Here is a 21,393-nt window from a genome sequence, read left to right as displayed (position 1 = left end):
GTTGCTCAAAAGTTGCTCAAAAAAGGTCAAAGGTAGCTTTTTGTAACGAAAGTTGCTCAAAAGTTGCTCCAAAAAAACAAACAAACAAAAAATTTTGTTGCTCTTTTCCTTTATTTGGTCTGCTGCAAAAATATGCAAATTGTACGACAAAAGTAAGATATCTAAGCTTTTATTGTGCAATTTTGCGGCGTAGCCAGCGTTGCTAAATAACTTTGTCCTTAATTTAAGACTACGCATCAATATTAATCTTGCAAAAATTCTTCACCTGAGACACTCGAGTCAGACGAGTGTGAATCTTCGTCCGTTGACCTAGCAGCCCGGCAGCATGCATCTTGCACCCATCATCTGCCCCAGAGGGGAGGGGGGATCTGGCTCCTTTTTCACAGGAAATTTATAATTGCATACAAAAACACGGTGAAATAAGGAAACAATTAAGGTCAATTTAAGAACTTAAAGCTGCTCCGATTTCTCAGAATTGATAGAAAACTAGAAATTGGTCAGAAAATGCAAAAATATAGACATAATATATGATTGATCATTGCAGTTATACACACAACTTAAGCAGTTGAGAAATTAAAGCCTAAAAAAAAAAAAAATTCAGGCCTGAACGGGATTCAAACCCATGACCTCTGCGATACCGGTGCAGTGCTCTACCAACTGAGCTATCAAGCCATCATCAAGTAGATGATGACGAATGCAAATGAATGTATGAAAGATCATAAAGTGTAAAATTTGATTTCCGCTGAAACAGTGCAGTGAGTAGAGCGAAGAATGTAATGTGGGAGGAAAAACACAAATAAACTACAAGTTCGTCCCAACAAACTTGTAGTTTATTTGTGTTTTTCCTCCCACATTATATGAAAGATCATATATTTGAAAAAGTTGCTCGAAACAAAAGTTGTTCAAAACGAAAAAGAGTTGCTCGAAATACGAAAAGTTGCCAAAAAAGCTAAAAAATTGTCGAGCATCTTGTGGAAAGCCCTATATATATTATTTCCATCAACAAAACAATTGCAAAAGAATCAAAGCAAACAAAGACCAAGACCTTTGTTTTTGTGGTAGCTCTGAAAAGAGCCGTTTTCAATGACTCCGAAGAGCCGTTTTAAAATTTTCTGAAAATTTTTGCACGAGGAAGAACTAACTGTTTCTTTTATAAGCTTTTGATTTTACTAATGACTACGATCAAGAGATTATCAAGGTAAGAGAGTGAATCCCCCATATAGGTCCTCTAACTAAGGTAATCCCTCTTAAGTTATTTTTAGACATGGTACCCAGTTCTTCCGAGGATGCTAGCTAGCGCGATGCGTGGACAGCCGAATCAATTTTCTCGAAACTACCTGAGACGAAATGGCCAAACGTCATTTTATACGTTTTAATTTCGTTTCAGAGCAGAGCACTCTCAGCCCTCTTTTTGTTCGGTCGGGTTTTCCTAAAAGTGAACTGCTAACTATGAAAATCTTGAGTTGAATATACCATTTGGATCCATGAATTATACGCGATATGAACAGTCCACCTCAGGGGGGTGTGAATCTTTTAATAATTATTATTTTTATTTTGTATTTTATTTATATTTATTATTATTATCGTTATTATTATTTTAGTTCTATTTTGTTTTAATTTTTGTTTTTTTATTATTTTTTTTTTACACTCGACAATCCACACTCCGCACTCCTCGTTTTCGGAACAGCCAAAAGTGAACTGCTAACTATGAAAATCGTGAGTTGAATATACCATTTGGATCCATGAATTATACGCGATGTGAACAGTCCACCTCAGGGGTGTGTGAATTTTTTAATAATTATTATTTTTATTTCTTAAATTTCTATTTTGTATTTTATTTATATTTATTATTATTATTATTATTATTATTATTATTTTAGTTCTATTTTGTTTTAATTTTTGTTTTTTTATTATTTTTTTTTTTTTACACTCCGCACTCCTCGTTTTCGGAACAGCCAAAAGTGAACTGCTAACTATGAAAATCGTGAGTTGAATATACCATTTGGACTTAATGAGATATACGCGATATGAACAGTCCACCTCAGGAGGTGTGAATTTTTTAATAATTATTATCTTTATTTCTTAAATTTCTATTTCTAGTTTATTTATGTACTTGATTATTCTTTTAATTCACTTTTATATTTTTTATTTCTATTTTTTTTTTAATTTCTTTTTAAATTTTTTTTTTAGACTCGGCACTCTGCACTCTGCACTCCGCACTCCGCACTCCGCACTCCGCACTCCGCACTCCGCACTCCGCACTCCGCACTCCGCACTCCGCACTCCGCACTCCGCACTCCGCACTCCGCACTCCGCACTCCGCGTTTTTGGAACAGCGTTTCATCTTTGGCGACACGACGGGACTAGCGAAAGTTTCCCGTGTCCGCTGCCGTTCCCGTCCTGGGGCCCGTTTCTCGAAAGCCCCGGAAACTTTTCGGGCCCGTAAAGCCATAGCAAAATCTCGAACCTGACGATTACAGAGCTGGACAAACTTCTCTTCATATTCAGAATAGCACGCTGAACAAAACTGTTCTGAATCGACGTTTTACAACAAAAAATTAAAACAAGCAAGGCGATGCAAATAATTTTTTGATTGTCTTAAACCTTATTAAATTCCACACATGGAAAATTATTTTCGTGTAGACCACGCAAGGAAGGCTTGCGTTACAGCGTATCTAAATTTGCGGACTGAATCACAAAAGTACGGAAAATTGCGCGATTTCTAAGATAACAATTGGTAAGGTTTACATCGACATCGTAGTGTTAGACCTGTGCTGTTGTGCGAAGAACGTCGTTGCGCGTTTGTGGATATTTTCATGAATTCGACGAGATGGCATGAGGAAGGAGCGATAATCCATTTAAACAGCACTATAATCCTGTGATACATCAGCGGTTCAGAGAATTAAAGATTCACGTTGTGATGCTATTACTGAAGGGCCACAAAGCAAACCAAACGAAGTTATTTCAAGCTGTTATGCAAGAAAATCCGAGAAAATGGCAAGCTTCTGGTGGATGGGCCCAGAAACTGGTCCTTAAACTTTCCTAAAAGCACAAATAGCAGTGCCTGATGTTCTTGGCTAACAACGCCTTAACACAGCTGTATTTTGTGCAATTGTGGCTTGTACGAAGCGCGATAAAAGACAGCCATCTTCAAAACAGGCGCAAGACCGATCTAGTGGCAAGAACAGTTTCAAGACTACAGAGTTCTAAGATCATATTGCATTTCACTGGGCAAATAAGTTATAAGTCTTTCTCATGCTTTCTTGTCAAAATCGTGGCAAAAAAAATCCACCGACACGTGAAGAGTTTCTTTGCAAAACAACACTCCAAATATGACTCATTTTTCTCAGAAGTCACGTAATTTTGAATACTTTTGTGACTCAGTTACCAAATTTGGACAAGGTGTAACACAAGCCTTCTTTGCGTGGTCCATATAAAAATAAGTTTCCATGTGTGGAATTTAGTAAAGTTTAAGACAATCACAAAATTATTTGTGTCACTATGTTTATTTTAATTTTTTGCTGTAAAACGTCGATCCAGAACAGTTTTGTCCAGCGTACCATTCTGAATACGAAGAGAAGTTCCCTTCAAACAAGAAATTTCAGGCGTATACACTTCTCCGTTTTTAGATACAGATGGACTAAAAATGGCTTTACGGGCCCGAAAAGTTTCCAGGGTTTTCGAGAAACGGGCACCTGGCCTTCCCATCCTCGCATCGAGCATATGTGTCATGCATTTTACATTTCAAAACAAACATTTTGCAATAAAACTAAAACTCCGCAAGTCTTTTTTGTACCATTGTGGTTTTTCACTCTCCAGTAACCACATGTCCTCTCAGAGGGCTTTTGTTGGTAAAGTGATGAAATGTCGGTGTCCTTTACGTTGATAATTTTCAGTTTTGAATGGAAATGTAACTCTTACTGCTAAATAATAATGCTACAATTGTAAGCTATCATGGGATGTGATAAAATTCCTGACTTTGCGAAACTAAAACTTTCCAAGTTTAGATGCAACTCACAAATACAGTGTGCAAATTATTTTACTTCCTAATTTCCGCCTCTGCGCACCGGCCCAGTTTGTAAAGGTCAACGTCACGCTTGACATAACTATAGACATTTGTTTGTGCTATGTATGCGATTACTTCAACTTCTTTTCATCTCTTCCACCGAAACCTGGCTGCGAGAACAGCGAATTTTGTTTCATTAGTAACGGACCTTACATTTACAGCCAGAGCGTTGTGGGATAAACACCATTCAACTGAAAAGGTAATCAATGGAGTTTTTCTCGATGTTTCGGTGTTCACGTTACTGAACTCACCGGTCTATCTAGTTTAAAATGGATGCATACGATGATGTCGAGTAGATGCATGCGATGATCTCTCACTTTCACCAGGAAGAATTGCTCTTTATACTGTCTTTTTTACAACAAATCTTAATTAGGATTTCAATGAAAATCATCCAAAGCTAGGGTCAGACGAATGCGTAGTTTGTAAAAGATTTTCAAAGGAATCTTTCGGCAAAGCATTTGCATTTAGTCTAGGGTAATAACATAATATTAAGATAGGGACCCAAGATATGTCAAACAGTGTTCTGAAACTGAACAATTCGGGAACAGAATCATCTTACACTTTCATACCTCTGATGGAAACTAAACACAAGCCCATAGTCTTCTTTAAGTCATTTAATTAATGACACGAATTTTAAACCCTCTATCAAGTCATAGTTAACTATGATCAAGTTCTGGCGCAGTTCCAAATCGTTGTGTTTGCTCAGCATAGTAGCATTATGCACGAATAACACGCTGATATTAAAGTACTGCGCTATTGGGCAATGTGCGAAAATTCTTTTTTTCCTCTAATTCAATTTGAATTTGCCAACAGTCTTTCGTTATAAGCCTCTTGTGGAAATTTTCTTGAATATCTTTTCCTTACTATATATGGTGGTAATGGTCTTTGTTCCTTTTCGCCAGATTGACTCGCTTGTGTGACAAACATTGACACATGGAAGCAGTTCAAGTTCTTGGCATTCTTCTTGTCTTGTGCATTAATTTGGCTCATTGTGGTGGGTGATTTTGTTTTTGGAATATCTATTACGTATCTGTAAAACACAACATGCATTTCTATGACTTCATTAAACAATATTAGACAATATATAGTTAGTAGGTTTTAAATAATATTGGGTGTCCCAATTAGTAGAAGCGTGTTTCCCCATGGGCTAAATATTTTGACACAGTAAAAAAGTTTATGTATGGGTGTATGTATGTATTATGTATGTATATATGTACACACAACTTAGAAAAAGGCTATCCGGAGAACCGGCGGTATAAATAACATCCCTGTGCTACAGGAAGCAGAGCAGTGCTGGCCAACTTATGACCACTCTTCTCCGAAAAGGTAAAAAAGGCCTTAAGTAATGTTTTTAACTTTTTCGTTATACTGTTGGCACACAGCAGTCCCGCTTACAAAAACAAAATGCCCAGAATAATGTTTGTATAAACTGTCACGAATTTTACGATGATTCATTTCCAGAACAAAACTAACTCTCTCTGATTTATCGCCAGGGAATAACTTAACACAACTGGACACTAATTCAAAGTGAGTTACGTGAACGCGAACAAACGTATTACACAGTTAATTGTTCTAAGAAAAACTTAACTTTAGCCAAGTTTGAATTCGTTAGTACTAGCAACGGGATTAATACACCAGTTAATGTCTACTATTTGTCGTTGATGTCTGTTTTGTTCGTTTTTCAGCTGCGTGCAAGCACTACCTCTAGTAAACGCCTCTGCAAGGAATGCTTCCTGCATATATTACAGCTACAATAAAGGAAGTTTCTGCAAGGATATAATTACTAGTTTATACGTGTTTGGGGATAGTGGTACTTTGAGTTACGGTGAATATTGGACCTCCACATTTGAAAGTTACTTAAGCATCCTTGAAATAACGGATGAGTGCAAACCACTTATGAGAGATTTGTATTGTCGTTATCATTACCCGCCGTGCGATATTTCAACGGACAAGCCTCGTGCTCGTAAGATTTGTCGCAGAACATACGATTATATGGATAAAGAGTTGTGTAAGAAAGAAATGATTTTAATCAGAGATGCAGCAAAGACCGCCCCAGTTTTCGACCAAGACATAATCAACGGTAGCTTTTATGACGTTGCTAATGGTGGAGATGTTCCTGAATGCTACCAATACTATCCAATATCAGGTGCTTATATCTAGGTTAAGCTAAGGGCATAGACATAGCAACATAGCAAGTGGAGTAAGATGTTGATAATTAGCACCTTTTGTTACGAAGGTTACCAAACAAAAGACGCTACCCAACAGCACTTTACTTAACTTTACTTTGCGGCTCTTTGGCGCGATTGTAGAGTTTTTATTAATTCACAGCTTTGAATAGCGTAAACGTTATTGTCAAGTTCTAAATCCTGCTATATTTCTCAGACTGTGTCCTCTGTGAAATAACGTGACTTTAATTGATTTAAATCCTCGTATTTACAGACTGTGAGCCACGACAGCGAATTTTCCATTTTCTCACATTTGAATGAAGCTACTTCTACATGTACTTCTTCAACCGATAGATACACTGAATACATCTAGTTATTTGAAGAGTCTATTTTAGTGTGCCTTCTGAGCTTAAACCACCTTTACTATTTCAGAAAATAAAGTTTGGTTTGAAAGAATTAGCCGAATGCGCGGGGAAATAAATGGATTCTTCATCATAAACGAATAGAGAACCCTCAACTGTGCTCTGTTCTGTTGTAAAGCACTTAGGAAGTGGTAGGGCACTCAAGAAGTGGGGAGAAACACTCGACTTCGTCTTGTGTTTCCCCCTACACTTCTTTCGTGCTATACCGCTTCCTGCGTGCTTTGCAACAGAACAGAGCACAGTCGAGGCTTCTTCATTTGTTAAATATTAAACATGGATGTTTTTCTATTTTTCAATAATTTATTTGCTCAACAGTGATAAAGGAATAACCTTGTTTTCCCCGATTTTCCACAGGTGATGATACAAGAAACACAGGTCTGTCCTTTAAGTTTTAATTGGTATAATTTTACATTGGCATTAATAAAACCCGTAAATATTACACTTGAGATGAACTTCACTGACGTCATCGACCTTTCGTGAACACGCTCAAGTTTGAAATCATGTTCATATATTATGAGTTTCATGACACACAATTTGTCTCTTATCTCAGTTTTGAAAAACGAATGAAACGTCAATTTTCAAGCAAAGAAACATTAATATGTTGTGGTAAGGTTCATACCAAGAAGTCCCTTCCCAAGATGGCCGTTTGTTCTTTTCATACAATTCAAATCGCGTGTAATAAATACGTTAAGTAGCTACATAAAAACTCCTCATTTATAAGCAATACAAAATTCATGTTATATTCACCGCCGTATATTTTCCTCCTTCTTGACGATATGGTCGATGTGGTAGATATGGTCGGTCCGTAGCTTTTTGTAACAGTTTAAAAACTGTTTAATCTCGATGGTGCCATTGTGATTCAGTTCTAAAATGAAGAAAGAGAAAACCTTTGACTTTTCTGTTTTGCAAAGTAAAAAGCTTTTCACCATTCAGAACTTAAATTCCCAGATTCACACGATTAATTTGGCTCTATAACTAATTGCACAAGTATAATTTATTGTAGATTGTTTCTATGGCATTGGTGTTGGGTACCGTGGCAATGTAAACATCACCCGATCTGGTCGCACCTGTCAGGCGTGGAACTCACAATGTCCTCATCGTCATTGGCGTATTCCTCAAGATGTCACAAATAAACATAATGACTTCAACATGTGTCGTAATCCAGATAGCAGTGCCCCAGATGGACCTTGGTGTTATACCACTGACCCTAAAGTTCGATGGGAATATTGCAACGTAACTAAATGTCCTCCAAGAGGTATATTGAACTCGATCCAGTGAGGTGGAGGAAAAAAGAAAAACAATTAGTCTACGAGAATATTTTAATGTCCAAACAATTACTATTATGTATTTTTCCATGTATTTACGAATTCCTCACCAACTTCTTATGTCTTACATATACAGCCAATGAGGCATGAACCGGAACAAAAGCTACAGAGCAAGCGTACTAATGCGAAAATTGTTGATGTTACTGGCAACCTTGTAATGTATTTTAATCCTCATTTAAAGCCAAGTTTCCTCAAAAAATGATTGTAAGATTGCGGGAACAAGGAAAATCAGTGTAAGTATCACGAACTTGCCGAGGACGAAAAGAAGTAAAGCGAAGTGTAAAGACACATAAAAAGTTTGAATCATCAAATGTTCTAGTACAATGTCTCTGTTGTTTCAAAGCCTTTGAATTGGATGACTAAGATGTTTTGTTCTCCAAATTATTGCGACAAAAGACACTTAATCCATCCAAACTTATACAGCGCGGAGTTATTTTTATTATCTTTTTTAATTCCGTAACGTTTAGTATCAACACGTTTTATCCCTTTTTATCACGTTTAACATTCTCATGTTTAGATTAATAACCTATATAAACGTCGTTCGTTTTTATTATCGTTTATTTTCATCGTCAAATGCCTATCGAAGAAACGCCTTTCAGTGTGCAAGACAAGACACTGTCCAAAGGTATTTCCAAGTATTGACACCTGCCGACTGTGTTTAGACCTCAATTTACGATAAAAACGTGTTGGCAACTAAAAAAAGCACTTTTGGATACTTTTGTCTCAACAGTTCCTGAAGAGGCCCCTACGTTCATAACAGGTTATCCTCTTAATTCCACTGCAATTCACATTTCCTGGAATGGCTTGCCTCCATTCCGTCACAAAGAACAGTTGCTGGGCTATCGAGTGAGATACAGACGCCTTGGCTCTCCGCTGTATGAAGAAGCAAATACTGCAAACAACATGACAGAGATTGTTGTTCTCAATCTTGTTGCACAGACGAAATACGAGATTGAAATAAACGGATTTAACGAAATTGGACATGGGCCAACGAGCAAGATCGTTGTCATAAAAACTTTGTCATATGGTAAGTCGGAAATGATCGCTCTCTCTCTCTCCACTGTAGATTATCTGTGATTATGTTAAGTCTGAAACTTCCTATCTTCACGAGCCTTGCCGAGCCTTTTTTTACAATACCATGACGTCTTCAAGTTCACCGGTTGATAATTTCGTGTAATAAATGTTTTTTTGTTTCTTTATTATTAATTTTTGTCTCATTTTTTAGGTGAAGTAAGTATTGATGTAAATCTGCAGTTGGTAATCGATGCAGATTTCAGTAGTGATCTTTTGGATCGTAGCAGCAGCAACTTCGTGGCGATGGAAAAAAACATCAAGACTTCGGTACGATAAACTCCATTCCTAAGGAGTGGCTCATATGTGCATTAGTTTAAGGGAAGACCTGTTTAAACGAAATGTTGCGTAATGTACGTAATGCGTATTAAGGTTGAATTCCCGTTCAGTAGCATCAAACTTCTCCAAGGTCCTTCAAATGTGCATGTTATTGACGAGTGCTTTAGATCTCTACACAGCCGTACATCTTTAGTAACTACATACAAACCGCTATTTCTACTGTTACAAACTCGTAACTGCTCAACGTTTTTCCCCTTTCCTTGTAGATAAAGCACCATTTTAATAAATCCACAGTCGTAAAGATATATGACGTGGAAATTCTGCGGTTCAGGTATGTTGACCATATCACTTTCATTGAATGACCAGCAGCGACAACACCATCTGACCATCTGCCACCCCACTTGCCTCCAAAAATCTCCCACAAGGATTTTTTAATCAATCTTTCTGGGACACTTCGATCATAACTCGATAATGCAGATATTGAGTGAAGCGTCTACGAATGTCGTTACAGTTTACACGATGGAACAGTAAGACGTCATGTCATGAATAAGTTATCCTTTTTTCACCAAGTTACTTCAGTCCATCAAAGGACAGTAGTTAGGGAAATGCGTGCTTTTTCGTTTTAGTCATGGAAGCGTGAAAGCAGACGTCAGGGTCGTCGCCACCATGAATACAAACACGACCAAAAAAGGTGAAGCCATTGAGCAGTTAATCGATGGACTGGATTCTTCAATAGGGAAAAGACTTGATGTTACTGCCATCGTAGTTCTTGGTGAGCAAACGTAACTCAGCAGTGATGTCCTTCAAATGTTTTCTGCAGCAAGATACGTTTTCAGATACTGGTAGGCTACAAGCAATACAGTAGAGTGGCATCCAAGGAGAGTATACTATACTGGATCCACTCATGTAACAGAAGACATAGTCAAGTGTATGTTTACCTTACTCTTTAAATGAAATATGACTTTTTTGGCCATAGTTTGGCGTTTCTGGAAATGAAACGTCTTCTACACTGTAATTACTTTGTTACCTGCAATAAACTAGAATAGCATTTAAAGAGAGTTAAAATATTACGTGGCCAGCACGTAAGCTTTACCTAAATCTTTGAAAGAAAGAAAATTTCTTTGGCCAAATTACATTGTTACACACCTGGCAGTAGAATGTACTCTCTGTACTAACTGCACACAATTTCAGTGACACTCTATTGACTTCATGCTTTGTTTGCTTATTTAAACATCAAGAAAAACCGCCGCCTCCTAAAGGCTTGACAGTGACCAATGTACAGACTCGGTACATCGTGCTTGCCTGGGATCAACCAAAGCATGGCAGCTTTTACCAGATACACAATTATACTATAGAAAGAAAAACATCAGCCTCCGAGAACTTCGCAATAGTGAAGACGCTGCCGTACGATCAGACAAGAATGACTTTAAAGGCTCTAGAACCTTCCACAGAGTACACCATTCGATTATCAAGCAACAACAGATATGGACGGTCAGATGGTATTTTGCTAACCAAAGGAACACTGCCAGGTAAGTGTTATCGCTGGTGTTAAATCGTCTAAGAAACATTAAAATGATTTAGAAAAGGTACTATTATTGTCTAGGCGCGGTGGCTGACACTTGAACTCTCTCAATGACAGGGCTCACCATTCACGTATACGGTCACATTTATCATTCAAAGCTAGGAATAGTCAAGTATTACCAACAAGACTGTGACGTAACCCTTTATTCAATTTTCCTGTTTACAGACAGATTCATCAGGAATTTAATCCTGATCATCGTGTTACCTCTGACATTAGCTGCTTTGTTTATCGTGGTTGTTTGCCTCAAGTTCAAACCAACCTGTAAAACGATTCCTGAGCAAGATGAGGTCAGTAGACGTAACATACTTATCTTCGGCAATTTGTCAATCAAATGTGTGCATCTTGATATTTATTAATGCAACTGCAAAGAAAACGCACTATTTCCTAAGTTGCTTGTTTCTTTTCCATTTAGTTTAAATTGTTGAAAATTAAAGAAACTTAAATGTCAATTAAAGAAACCTTATTTTTATAGACGGAGCTTTGGATGCGCGGAGATTGGGTTGAGATTCGTAGATCAGATATTACTCTTCAAGAGAAGTTAGGGGAAGGTGCTTTTGGAGAAGCTTACAAAGGTTTGGTACGGATGGATGGAAAATTGCGGGAATGTGCAGTGAAAAAGCTAAAAGGTAATAATTCTAAACTGTTTATATGTCGGCCACGTAAATGTACCGGTCTTACTTCACAGAAATGAGGACTCCTCAAAGCAACTTTATTTAGGGGCCTCAGAATAAATACTTCAAGGTTATTTTAAGCTCTCTCCAAAGAAGAAGATACGATGCTAGGCGAAAATTGTGCTATATTAAATATATCCCAAGATGTTTATTGGGTTTTGTTTTGACACAGATGTTTGAGTAATATATAGCAGTCTTCACGGCGGGGTCATTTTACACGAGGCCACGCCATTTGATCACGAAACACCAGAAGAACTGAGGCAAGGAAAGAAATAAATATCAGAGGAATAACAAATGGACAGTTGGAAATTGCTCCTTGAAAAAGAAATCGTGATTCTTTTCATGTAGGTTTTCCTTTGTCTTTTCCTTCTCTAAGATCGCACATGTAGAAGTAGGTAGAAGGACTTTTTTACAGCTTGCTTTATAGTTTGCTGATGTTGCAAATTCAACTACGCGATTAAATCATTTAAACAATCTATTTTCGACCTCAGCGAATGCTACAGAACTGGAGAGGCGGGACTTAGTGAACGAGCTTCAAATCATGGTGACAGTTGGTGAACACCCTAACGTCATAAGTCTTATCGGAGCTTGTACAAGGAGTGGTAAATATTGTGAAGTGATAATTCTGATTATTCTGCACAGTTCAGAATGATAACATGTTTTGTTGTTGAATGTCAGGAAGAGATACTGATCACATGTCTAAATCTCGGTTCACTCAGTCAAAGATCTGAAAATAGCGAAACTTAAAAAGTGATTCTCTAGCTTTGTCCAGGATTATACTTGAAAGTAATAAGGTAACGCAACTTGGATGGATGTCATAAGTGGGAGTAGTAGTAGTAGTAGCATCAGTAGTAGTAGTAAACTGTATTACTGACCCTTAGTCTTAAATTACAATTTTTGCATTCATTTTCTTCAATTTCATTTTCGATAAGCCTGATTTGGATGGAAAGTTTTTGAAATATCTTAGTACAGCAATAAATAGTTAATGTTGAACTCGTGTAAGGATTGTGTGAGTAGGAGGGGCAGGGGGGAGCTTTATCTTGAACAGCCCAGAGGTCAACCCTTTCGCATGTCGGTTCTCAGTATAACTGAGGCAGTCCTAAACCACGTGAGGGCTTTGTATGACTATTGTTACTGTGGTTTTGATGGCGGTATCTCTGTACATGTCAATGTTTTGATCATAACTAGAATCAATGTTGGTGGTCGTTCGCTTGGCTGAGAATGGTTGCTTGTTGCATCAGCTGAGGGAAAACAGAGAAAATCCATATATTGACGTTGAAGAAAAACAGGTGAATTTCTCTCACATCGACAAAACAAGGATCGCAAGAGATGTAGCCAGTGGAATGTTACACCTGTCTAGCAAGAAGGTATATATATGTTGTTCAAATGTCAAAACACACAAAAAAATTAATAGGAGGAGATGGTGGAGGAGTATTCTGGTGGAGTGCTAATTTATGTAAGTAAAGGTGGCTCACAACAGTTTCTAGCATTTTTAAACTCTTCGTCTGTGGGTTAATGCAATAATGGCGCCAAAAAAAAAACAATCATTCATCGGTAAACTTTATGGTCTTATTTATGACGCAAAAGTTAACCATAGCAACAGTATATCCCGTTAAAAACAATACAATTTTAACTTAAAGGGCTTGTAACTCAAAAACGACTCCGGTGAGCTTCTCTGTTTATGTTGAATTGTGATTCATATTGGAATACAACTTTTTACCAAGTTGAAGAAAATTGTTGGAGCGGATTCAGAGCCACTTTAAATTTTCGGTGGTTCTGAATCCGCTCCACATATTTATTAAACATAGAAAAACGTTGATGACATGCTGATTACATTTAGATGATAAAAACTGTACGCTCCTTAATACGAACTCTGCATTCAAAACCTTTTACTTTCCTAGTTCGTCGTAAGAGTGTGATTAAATAGATTCTAAGACGTTTTAGTCTGATAGTTTACTATTGTTACTTTCCAGTGTGTTCATCGTGATCTTGCGGCAAGGAATGTGCTTCTTGGCAAGAATAATGTCGCCATGGTTTCTGATTTCGGCTTGTCACGTGATGTGTATGAAAGTGGTGAATACGAGAATACATCCGGGGTATGGAAATTTACTTTTATGATTACAGTCAAACTTCTCGTTCGCGGAAAACCTTTGGATCAGAACAAAGGAAGTCGTTTAGGACGGCTGTCCGCTTATTAAGAAGATAGAAAACGTACTTACTTGCTTACGTATCCGTCGTTGGCGGAAATTCGACTTCACCATTTTCTTTTTCTAGCTAACTTTAATTACATAAAATCGATCATATGAAGTGACTCAGTGCTATTAAATAGAATACAAAAATCGTCCAGTTTAAGTCAAATGAAATAAAAATCCCTGAATTGAGAAAACAAAATGGTCAAGGCAATGATATCTTTACTTGAAAGTTACTCCAATAAGATCACGTGATGATGTCTTATTCAACTTTGGGGAAGTCTGCACTTTTGATCAGCGACTTCTGTTTGGGAGCGTCATTGTCCAAACTTTTCAACCAGGTCTGTTCAATTATTAAGTTACTATAACATAACATAACATAATATAATGTAACCTTCAGGAACGCTAAAGGTTTGAGAATTTGAAAAATTGGAACTTCAACTACAACTGTATGCAACATTGTCTATATTTGTTCACGTCGTTGCAAATATCAGTACACAGCCTGCATTCATTCAGCTTGTTCTCTAGTTTAGATTCTCCGATCTTTTTTTATTTTCAAACAAGGGAATGTTACCAGTTCGTTGGATGGCTCTTGAATCACTGGAGGATTATACTTACAACACTAAGACAGATGTGTAAGTTGAGCACTGCTTGAGCTCAGTGATGTATGATATGCCCTTATTGATGACAGAACAGCAGCCCAACCTATTGCAAACAGAAATTCCTAAGCATCACTTTATTACATACAACTTTTCCACAGATTTTGAGCTGAAACCTGAGTAACGAAGGCTTAACTAAAGCTCACTTCAATCAGATATCCTGGAGAGCCAGAATCAAGCGCCAATTTTCTTAAATAAAGAAAAGTATACAAAAAGGCAAACCAACATTTTTTCCATTTTTTTTTTTTTTGTGAAAGAACCTGTTCGCTACAATTGTCACGCATTGGTGTTGAATTGTTTTTCCCAAAGTACCTTACGAATAAGTAAAATTAACTGCCGCTGGCAAATCCAGTTAGTTTTTACTTGTACATTTGTGGAGGTGGGCTACAGCACAACGAACTCAGTGCCATTCACCACCTTGCGGGACCTGGTGTGGATATGGGGACTATTTGTGACTGCTTAAGTATGTTGATTGGGTGAGGAGTTGAGTCTTCTAAAAATTTTAAACCCACTGAAAAATTCTGTATCTTGTTGTTTACAAGCACATTAACTTTTTTTTGTAGGTGGTCTTTTGGTGTGCTACTATGGGAAATAGAATCTGAAGGTAAACATGTTCTAAGTAATTAGTGTCAAAAGAGTTATTGCTGTTATAGTCATTGCGAGTTATAAGCGAAATTTCCTGAGGATGTATTTATCTCTGCTGCTTCTATTTTGCCCGAAAGTTTAAATGAGCTGGTCTCATTAAGGAGCTATGAAGCGATCATATCACGAATTTACGTTGAATAATGTGCCAGTGATAAAGGGCAATTGTATAGTTGTATCTTAGATCAGCTGATTTGTTAGGCTTGTCGCTAACTACGTTACTGTTTGTTTCTTGTTAAGGTAAAATGCCGTACTCTGGTCTTGGAGGAATGGAGATTGTGGAATTTATTAAGTCTGGAAAGAGATTAACAAAACCGGAACGATGCCCAGATGAAATGTAAATAAGCTGTTTTTTTTTTTTAATAAATAGCTTCTACATGTATGCATAGATTATGACTAGGAAATCTAACAGCCTGGTTTATTCAGACACGCTGCTGTAGAATTTTGCATTTAATGGCCTTTGTAGTTGTTGGATTGATTTGACTCTTTAAAGACTACAAAACTCACCTCAGCACTTAACAGGTGGAATTGGGGCGATGCGACAAATTAAAAATGTTATTCCTTCGACTAAGCCCACTCAATATTGAATTGCGCTTGATCATTTGTTAAATTTCGTTTATGTCCTTTAGCAAGTTATTTAAAGGAACTTTCCATTCCCTGAGCGCTTTGTGTACGAATATCGACTTATTGACTGATTGATTAGTTGATTGATTGATTGACTGACTGACTGACTGATTGATTGATTCATTTATTGCTGGATTGCTTTTATTGAATTGGTTTCTCCATATAATAAAAAGAACATTACACGTTGGCTCGAAGATATGAATTTTATGTTCTCGTGGCAAGAACAATATCTCACTCGTTCGCTTCGCTCACTCGTGAGATATTGTTCTTGCCACGAGAACATAAAATTCATATCTTCTCGCCACCGTGTAATATCCTCTATATATGTACCTATATTTCGTTCTGAAATTTTCCTAACTTAGTTGTTCATTCCGATCAATTGCTTGAACGAATTGAATTTATCTGCTATCATGACAGTTACGATATCATGATGTTATGCTGGCGTCCAGACCCCTCAGAGCGGCCTTCATTCGCCGAGCTTGTGACATCAATTGAGCTGGAGCTGCACAACAAAGAAGTAAGAAATGAACAGTCTTTTAAACTTAAGCAGAGAAGAAATAAAATAGAAATAAAATAAGCCAATTAATATAAAAAGAATATATATCTTCACCCGATTGGTGGGTTATTGTACTGTGATTCTTGAATTTAATCTTCTCAAACTCATTAATAATTCATCAAGTTAAAACAAAGAAGATCACAACCGTGAAGGAGGTTTGGATGCCCGGTCTTAATTAGCATAGATTTTGAGATTTTACTTCTCCGTTAACTCCTTAGTTTTTGTTCCGATTGTGAAGATTTATCAATCACTTGAGACATCGTTTCATCGGCTATCCAAACACCGCAAATTTCGTCAAAAATACTCTGCTGTCCGTCGTATTTTCAACTCTCTTCGCGGTGTTTGGATATCCTGATAAAACACTTTCTCTCGTGTTTGATATATTACATCATCGCGTCATCTTTGTTACTTTCAGGGAGTAAAGAACGCTATATAAAGTTGGTAAGACTGAGTTCTTATTACGAAATAAGAGAAGGAAATTGGTCAAAACAGTTCTTAAAACACGAGACGTAATTCTTCATTCCAGTTTAAATTTATGTTGCTGCCACTGACGTGGGTGGGTTGTTCATGTCTATAACGTGCTGTCAGTGGTCGGCAGGAAAGCTAGTCAGATACTGGAAAGTTAAAATTATCATAAAATATTATAAAATTTTATTCTTCACTAAGCATTTTGAAAAGTCATCAGTTGATACTTTAAAGTGTTTGTAGCTCATGACGCACTGTTATGTTAGTCTGCGGTAACAGTATCCCAGTGCAATGGCCGAGTTTTCAATTTAAATGTAAAGAAACGCTCGTTTCAATACCTTCCTATTGAAAATGACATTAAGTTTGCTATTGTACGTTCCTGTTATGGATGGTCGGTTTTGTTTTTAACATGGTGCAACATTGACTGATGACATTTCACAACACTTGTACCGCGTTCACACCAACATGTTAAACATATTTAAAGGTGGTTTACCTTAACAAGGTTAAAAATTAGTTGCTTATGCCGTACACACTCCACAACCTTACAAGGTAAAAACGTCTTTGATTGAGATATGTTCGCAAGTTGGTTTGAAATTTGTCTTTTCGAAATGACTGCAAAGCGTAATCGACAAATTGGGAAACCCTTAACCTGATTTAGTTAAATTAGCTTAGTTGATGTGAATGGGGCATTGGTTTTACTATTTTCGGAGAGGGGGTGGGGGTTTTCTCACTTCTTTCGGAGGGTTCGCTACTTTCGCGATTTATTAGCTGCCATAATTTTTTCACGTTACTCTCAGGGGTTCGTTACTTTCGGAAGTTTACGATAGCTGATTTTCATTACCCTTTTATTTTGTGTTTTATCAGGATTCCTTGAAGTTTAAAAGAAATGAAGTTGAATCTCAAGGCAATGTCAATTTGGCGACAGAATTCGATGGCCAGAAAGAGGAGAATACTGTTATGTAGATCAAATAACTAATAATGGTAGTAAAGTTGACACACTCGAAACACTTGACATATATTTAGACATCTTTTCAATTACTATAGAATGAAGGCTGTTCATATAATTTAGCATTTCAGAGCAAAACGATAAATACTCTTGTTAATATAACTATACCAAAAGCGTATCATTTTAAGGTTGGCTTGCTACTGCTAATGAGGTTCAGAAAATTTCAAAATTTCAATCTTGCTAACTACATGCCACTTTTCAGACAAACCGTAGAGCCAATTAGGCTAACGGAGTACCGTAATCAACTCACTAGCAGGTTGCAACTCCAGGTTACTAACCGGGCAACCCTCATAAGACAAATATAACTGGATTGTGAGCAAAAATGGGTGACCTCATTAATATACTCATTGCACCATTCCGAAAGATGTTTGACGCACAGCCCCCAAATTAAAAACAAGTCTACTTCCATGAAGTCACTAATTTACTACACCCAGCAGACTCAATCAAGTAATCGACAACGAAATTTCATATTTGTATAGTAAACCCTGCGTTACTTGTAGTAGTTGTCAGCAAAGAGACGGTTGTCCAAGAAAATATATATTCGTTGATTGATAGTGATCGCTACACCTAATGTCGGCCACTTCCAGTCCTTTAGAGAGAGCTGTTTTTAACTTCTTTTCTCTTTTTGACTTTAATAAACGGAAGGCCACTATTGTCTCTCTAGAACCGGCTCTCAATGATCACTTTGTATGTAATACTCGTTGCTTCATAGAAAGAAAAAAAAGGCAAAGTTTGTATATGAGCCAAGTGGTCCATAGGGCCGGAGCTTATCCCGGTTTCTGTAGCATGAAGCGACTCTGCCTCGCCCCGGATGGGATGCTAGTCCATCTCAGGGTTACCCCCTGCACTATAGGTCGTCGGTACCCATTTATACACCTGGGTGGAGAGACGGACAGTGAGAGTAAAGTGGCTGGCCTAAGAACACAACACAATGTCCCCGGTCAGGGCCGCTCGATCCGGAGTCGAGAGCACTAACCATGAGGTCACCGTGCTTCTTTTTGGACGTCTACTGAGAGTGTCAATTATTCATTTAAAAGCAACATTGATCAAAATGAGTGTGGCCCCCTTACAAAATCAGTACGTTATCTGTTGGTTGTTACTCGAAAACCAGTTGCTCAGCTTGGATTGATTTTAGTAGTGGGTTAGGGTTAGACTCGGTGAATATTCACCAATATTCAATTCGCCTTTGGCGAATAATTGTTAATAGTGAACTTAAGCAGCGACGTTTCTGAGACGCGGACGGCAACCGAAAGAGGAATGGAGCTAATTCTGGTGCGTTTTTGAAGCCATGGGATCAACTGGAAAGTCGTCGTGTTTGTATTTTAAACCAAACTGTGCTGACCAAAAAGCCGCCTCGCGGATCTCTTACGCTTCTTTCGTGTTCTCCAAACTTCCCGCGTGCATAACTCGATATAGGCACGCTAAGCATGAACCAATTCTTAAATATACGCACGGCCGTGCGTATATAACAAGACGTGTGCATTTTCAATTTAGCTTCAAAATTTCAGTCGAGTTTAGTACAATTTCCTTTTGTTTAAGTTTCAGCAAGGGGAAGATTGTTCTGAACAATCCAAATTCTACTTCGAGCCTTTTACTTTTGCCGAGCTAACATGTTTACTTAAGGTGGCTCAAAAAATTCTTTTTTTTTTTTTTTTTTTTTGAGACTTAGGTGCTAGGTGCGAACTAGGTGCGATTTTTCAGGCTTGGAACTGTACTGTTTTGAATGGCTGTGCTATTTTTTTAAGGTAACTCTCTACTGTGCCTTTCATTGTGTTTAAGTCATAAATTAAGGTTGCACTGTCCTGTTACATAGCAACAAACTTGACCCACTTTTTTTAGCATCAATTGCATCTATCTTAAAAACTAAGCCGGTGACCCCATATTGTTTTGTAAAAATCTTTTTATTACACACAAAATATTGGTATTCTCGCGAAATACTATAATTGCCGGCGAGTTATCGCCGTTCGAAGAGTTGTACACATGCCAAACCTTAACTCGGATGTATGTCAACAGAACATGCCGCCAGCCAATAAAATCATGGCACTCCTACGGTCACAGAGAGCGAAATGATTTTCGCGGGAATTCCAAGGCAGTAATAGTATAACAGTCACGTTCTCCTTATTGAACTTCAGCGTGCTTTTATAGAGATGTCTTCACCTCCAGTGCGAAATAGGAAAAAACCAAGAGAAATAAGCGTGGTAAGAGTACAGGTATGGGTATGCACAATCCCTTGCCGCTGTTGGTCAAAGTTTTCTTCTTGTCTTCGAGAAATTCCGCTTTTGTCTTCTTCTTAGGTCCGGTTTCGATTTTTTTTACGCTGTCCAAGGACTTTTCTCTTCCTTTTTCTAGCACGTTTCATGACCTGAATTAAGAGTGACAGTTAGGATGGAAGAACGAATTAATTCGAGAATACAACTGCGAAACAGCGTGTAAACAAAAAAAAATGCTATTGAGGCCCTTGTAACGAGTACTACCGGAGGAAGCCGTTTCGCGCAGAAAGTCGACGCGCTATGAGGACTATGATACGCAACTGTTTTACTAACTTTTATTTTAAAAAAATCGTTTTTTCCTTAAGGGCCCATTAACCGATCTTTTCGAGCCGTTGCTAGGGAAAAGTTATTCTCATATAACCTCGTCATTTTTAGTCACTTCAGAGTTATTTCATGTGTTTTAACTTTTTCATGATCAGCAACACTAGTGATGACGTCATCAGGCCACGCCCATGGTCATGTGACTAATACTGAAAAAACGCAAAGACTCCCAGGCAAATTACTTTATCGGAATTTTTTTCATTGATTTAATATTTTAATTTAAATCCTCATTACGCTATGCATCGATTTTGTTTCATTTCTAAAAGGTCAGATTTTGAGAGAATTTCAAAATATTTAAAAGTTCGTAATTTTCTGGAAAAAGCATGATTTTGAAAAAGGAATGCATAGCTATGTTTCCAACGTTGGTTTTAATCGAAATCCGTTAAAAAAGGCTGGATTTAAGGAAAAACCGCGTTTCCTTTAGCATTTAAAGAAACCGGAAGTGCGCCCGATATATATTGGAAGTTACCCTATCAGCGCGTGCGCAATTTACCCTTCCAGCTCACTTCGGTAAGATCAAACAAAGCCACACAGAGTTAGTTTTTCTCTTTCTATTGCTCTTGTTTTTCTGTCTTTCTCTTTTTTTGTCTTTGCTTGTACTTTTTTTACTTTGCAATTTGTGAAACAAAAAGGAAAACATCTAAAATGTGAGAGAATTTGGAAGTTATTGAGTTATTTTTATTTTCTGCGCTCAGGCTGACGTAAGTAACCGGAAGTGAAATTTCACTTCCTTAGCAACACGCGCGAGCGCGCGCATAAATCGGTTAATGGGCCCTTAATAACTCGCGCGCGTTTTAAGATTTTACTTTCATTTTCTGAAAAATGTCAGATTTTATAGTGAGCTTTTTGTTTTGCTTAAAAAGAAAAATTCGACAAAAGTGGAACTCTCAAGGTATTGTGTAACCTTAACTGAATTTTTTTTTAAACTGAAGAAACCTTACGGGCGTTTGAATAATCAGATGCTTCGCACTGAGACTTATATTTCCTTCTTTAATACAAAAAAAAAACAAAGCGATCATTTAGCAAATAGTCTATGACTGAAATAAAGTAGTATTAAACTGTAGAAAGCTTTCATTTTCC

The 21,393-nt window shown here is 37.5% G+C and overlaps 1 protein-coding gene across 2 annotated transcripts; it reads left to right on the top strand.

Moving 5' to 3' along the window:
- Window positions 1-4,123: 4,123 nt before the first annotated feature.
- Window positions 4,124-18,781, top strand: LOC145495188 (angiopoietin-1 receptor-like). 2 transcript variants are annotated; one of them, XM_081474770.1, is made up of 21 exons: window positions 4,124-4,265; window positions 4,969-5,060; window positions 5,560-5,593; window positions 5,752-5,891; window positions 7,008-7,028; window positions 7,657-7,908; window positions 8,709-9,005; window positions 9,204-9,319; window positions 9,595-9,659; window positions 9,955-10,100; window positions 10,567-10,857; window positions 11,076-11,197; window positions 11,383-11,536; window positions 12,073-12,183; window positions 12,770-12,948; window positions 13,555-13,677; window positions 14,335-14,405; window positions 14,993-15,033; window positions 15,312-15,408; window positions 16,113-16,212; window positions 17,581-18,781. In XM_081474770.1, exons 2-21 carry the CDS (start codon window positions 5,000-5,002, stop codon window positions 17,677-17,679), a joined length of 2,520 nt encoding a protein of 839 aa, XP_081330896.1. In that variant the 5' UTR covers window positions 4,124-4,265; window positions 4,969-4,999; the 3' UTR covers window positions 17,680-18,781. The 2 variants fall into 2 exon arrangements, with proteins under 2 accessions (XP_081330896.1, XP_081330895.1); XM_081474769.1 differs by having other exon boundaries at window positions 5,752-6,212.
- The last annotated feature ends 2,612 nt before the right edge of the window (window positions 18,782-21,393 follow it).

The sequence above is a fragment of the Orbicella franksi genome, chromosome 8 (assembly GCF_964199315.1).
Source record: "Orbicella franksi chromosome 8, jaOrbFran1.1, whole genome shotgun sequence".
NCBI classification, from domain to species: domain Eukaryota; kingdom Metazoa; phylum Cnidaria; class Anthozoa; order Scleractinia; family Merulinidae; genus Orbicella; species Orbicella franksi.
Note: the sequence above shows the minus strand (reverse complement) of the source record. Positions and strands in the feature narration are given on the sequence as shown.

Excerpts from the sequence above, each read along its gene's own strand:
- LOC145495188 (XM_081474769.1), top strand. The coding sequence starts at position 5,000 with ATGGAAGCAGTTCAAGTTCTTGGCATTCTTCTTGTCTTGTGCATTAAT. Across the intron at positions 9,660-9,954 it reads GTGGAAATTCTGCGGTTCAG|TCATGGAAGCGTGAAAGCAG; the intron begins GTATGTTGACCA and ends TTTTCGTTTTAG. Across the intron at positions 15,034-15,311 it reads ATGGGAAATAGAATCTGAAG|GTAAAATGCCGTACTCTGGT; the intron begins GTAAACATGTTC and ends TTTCTTGTTAAG.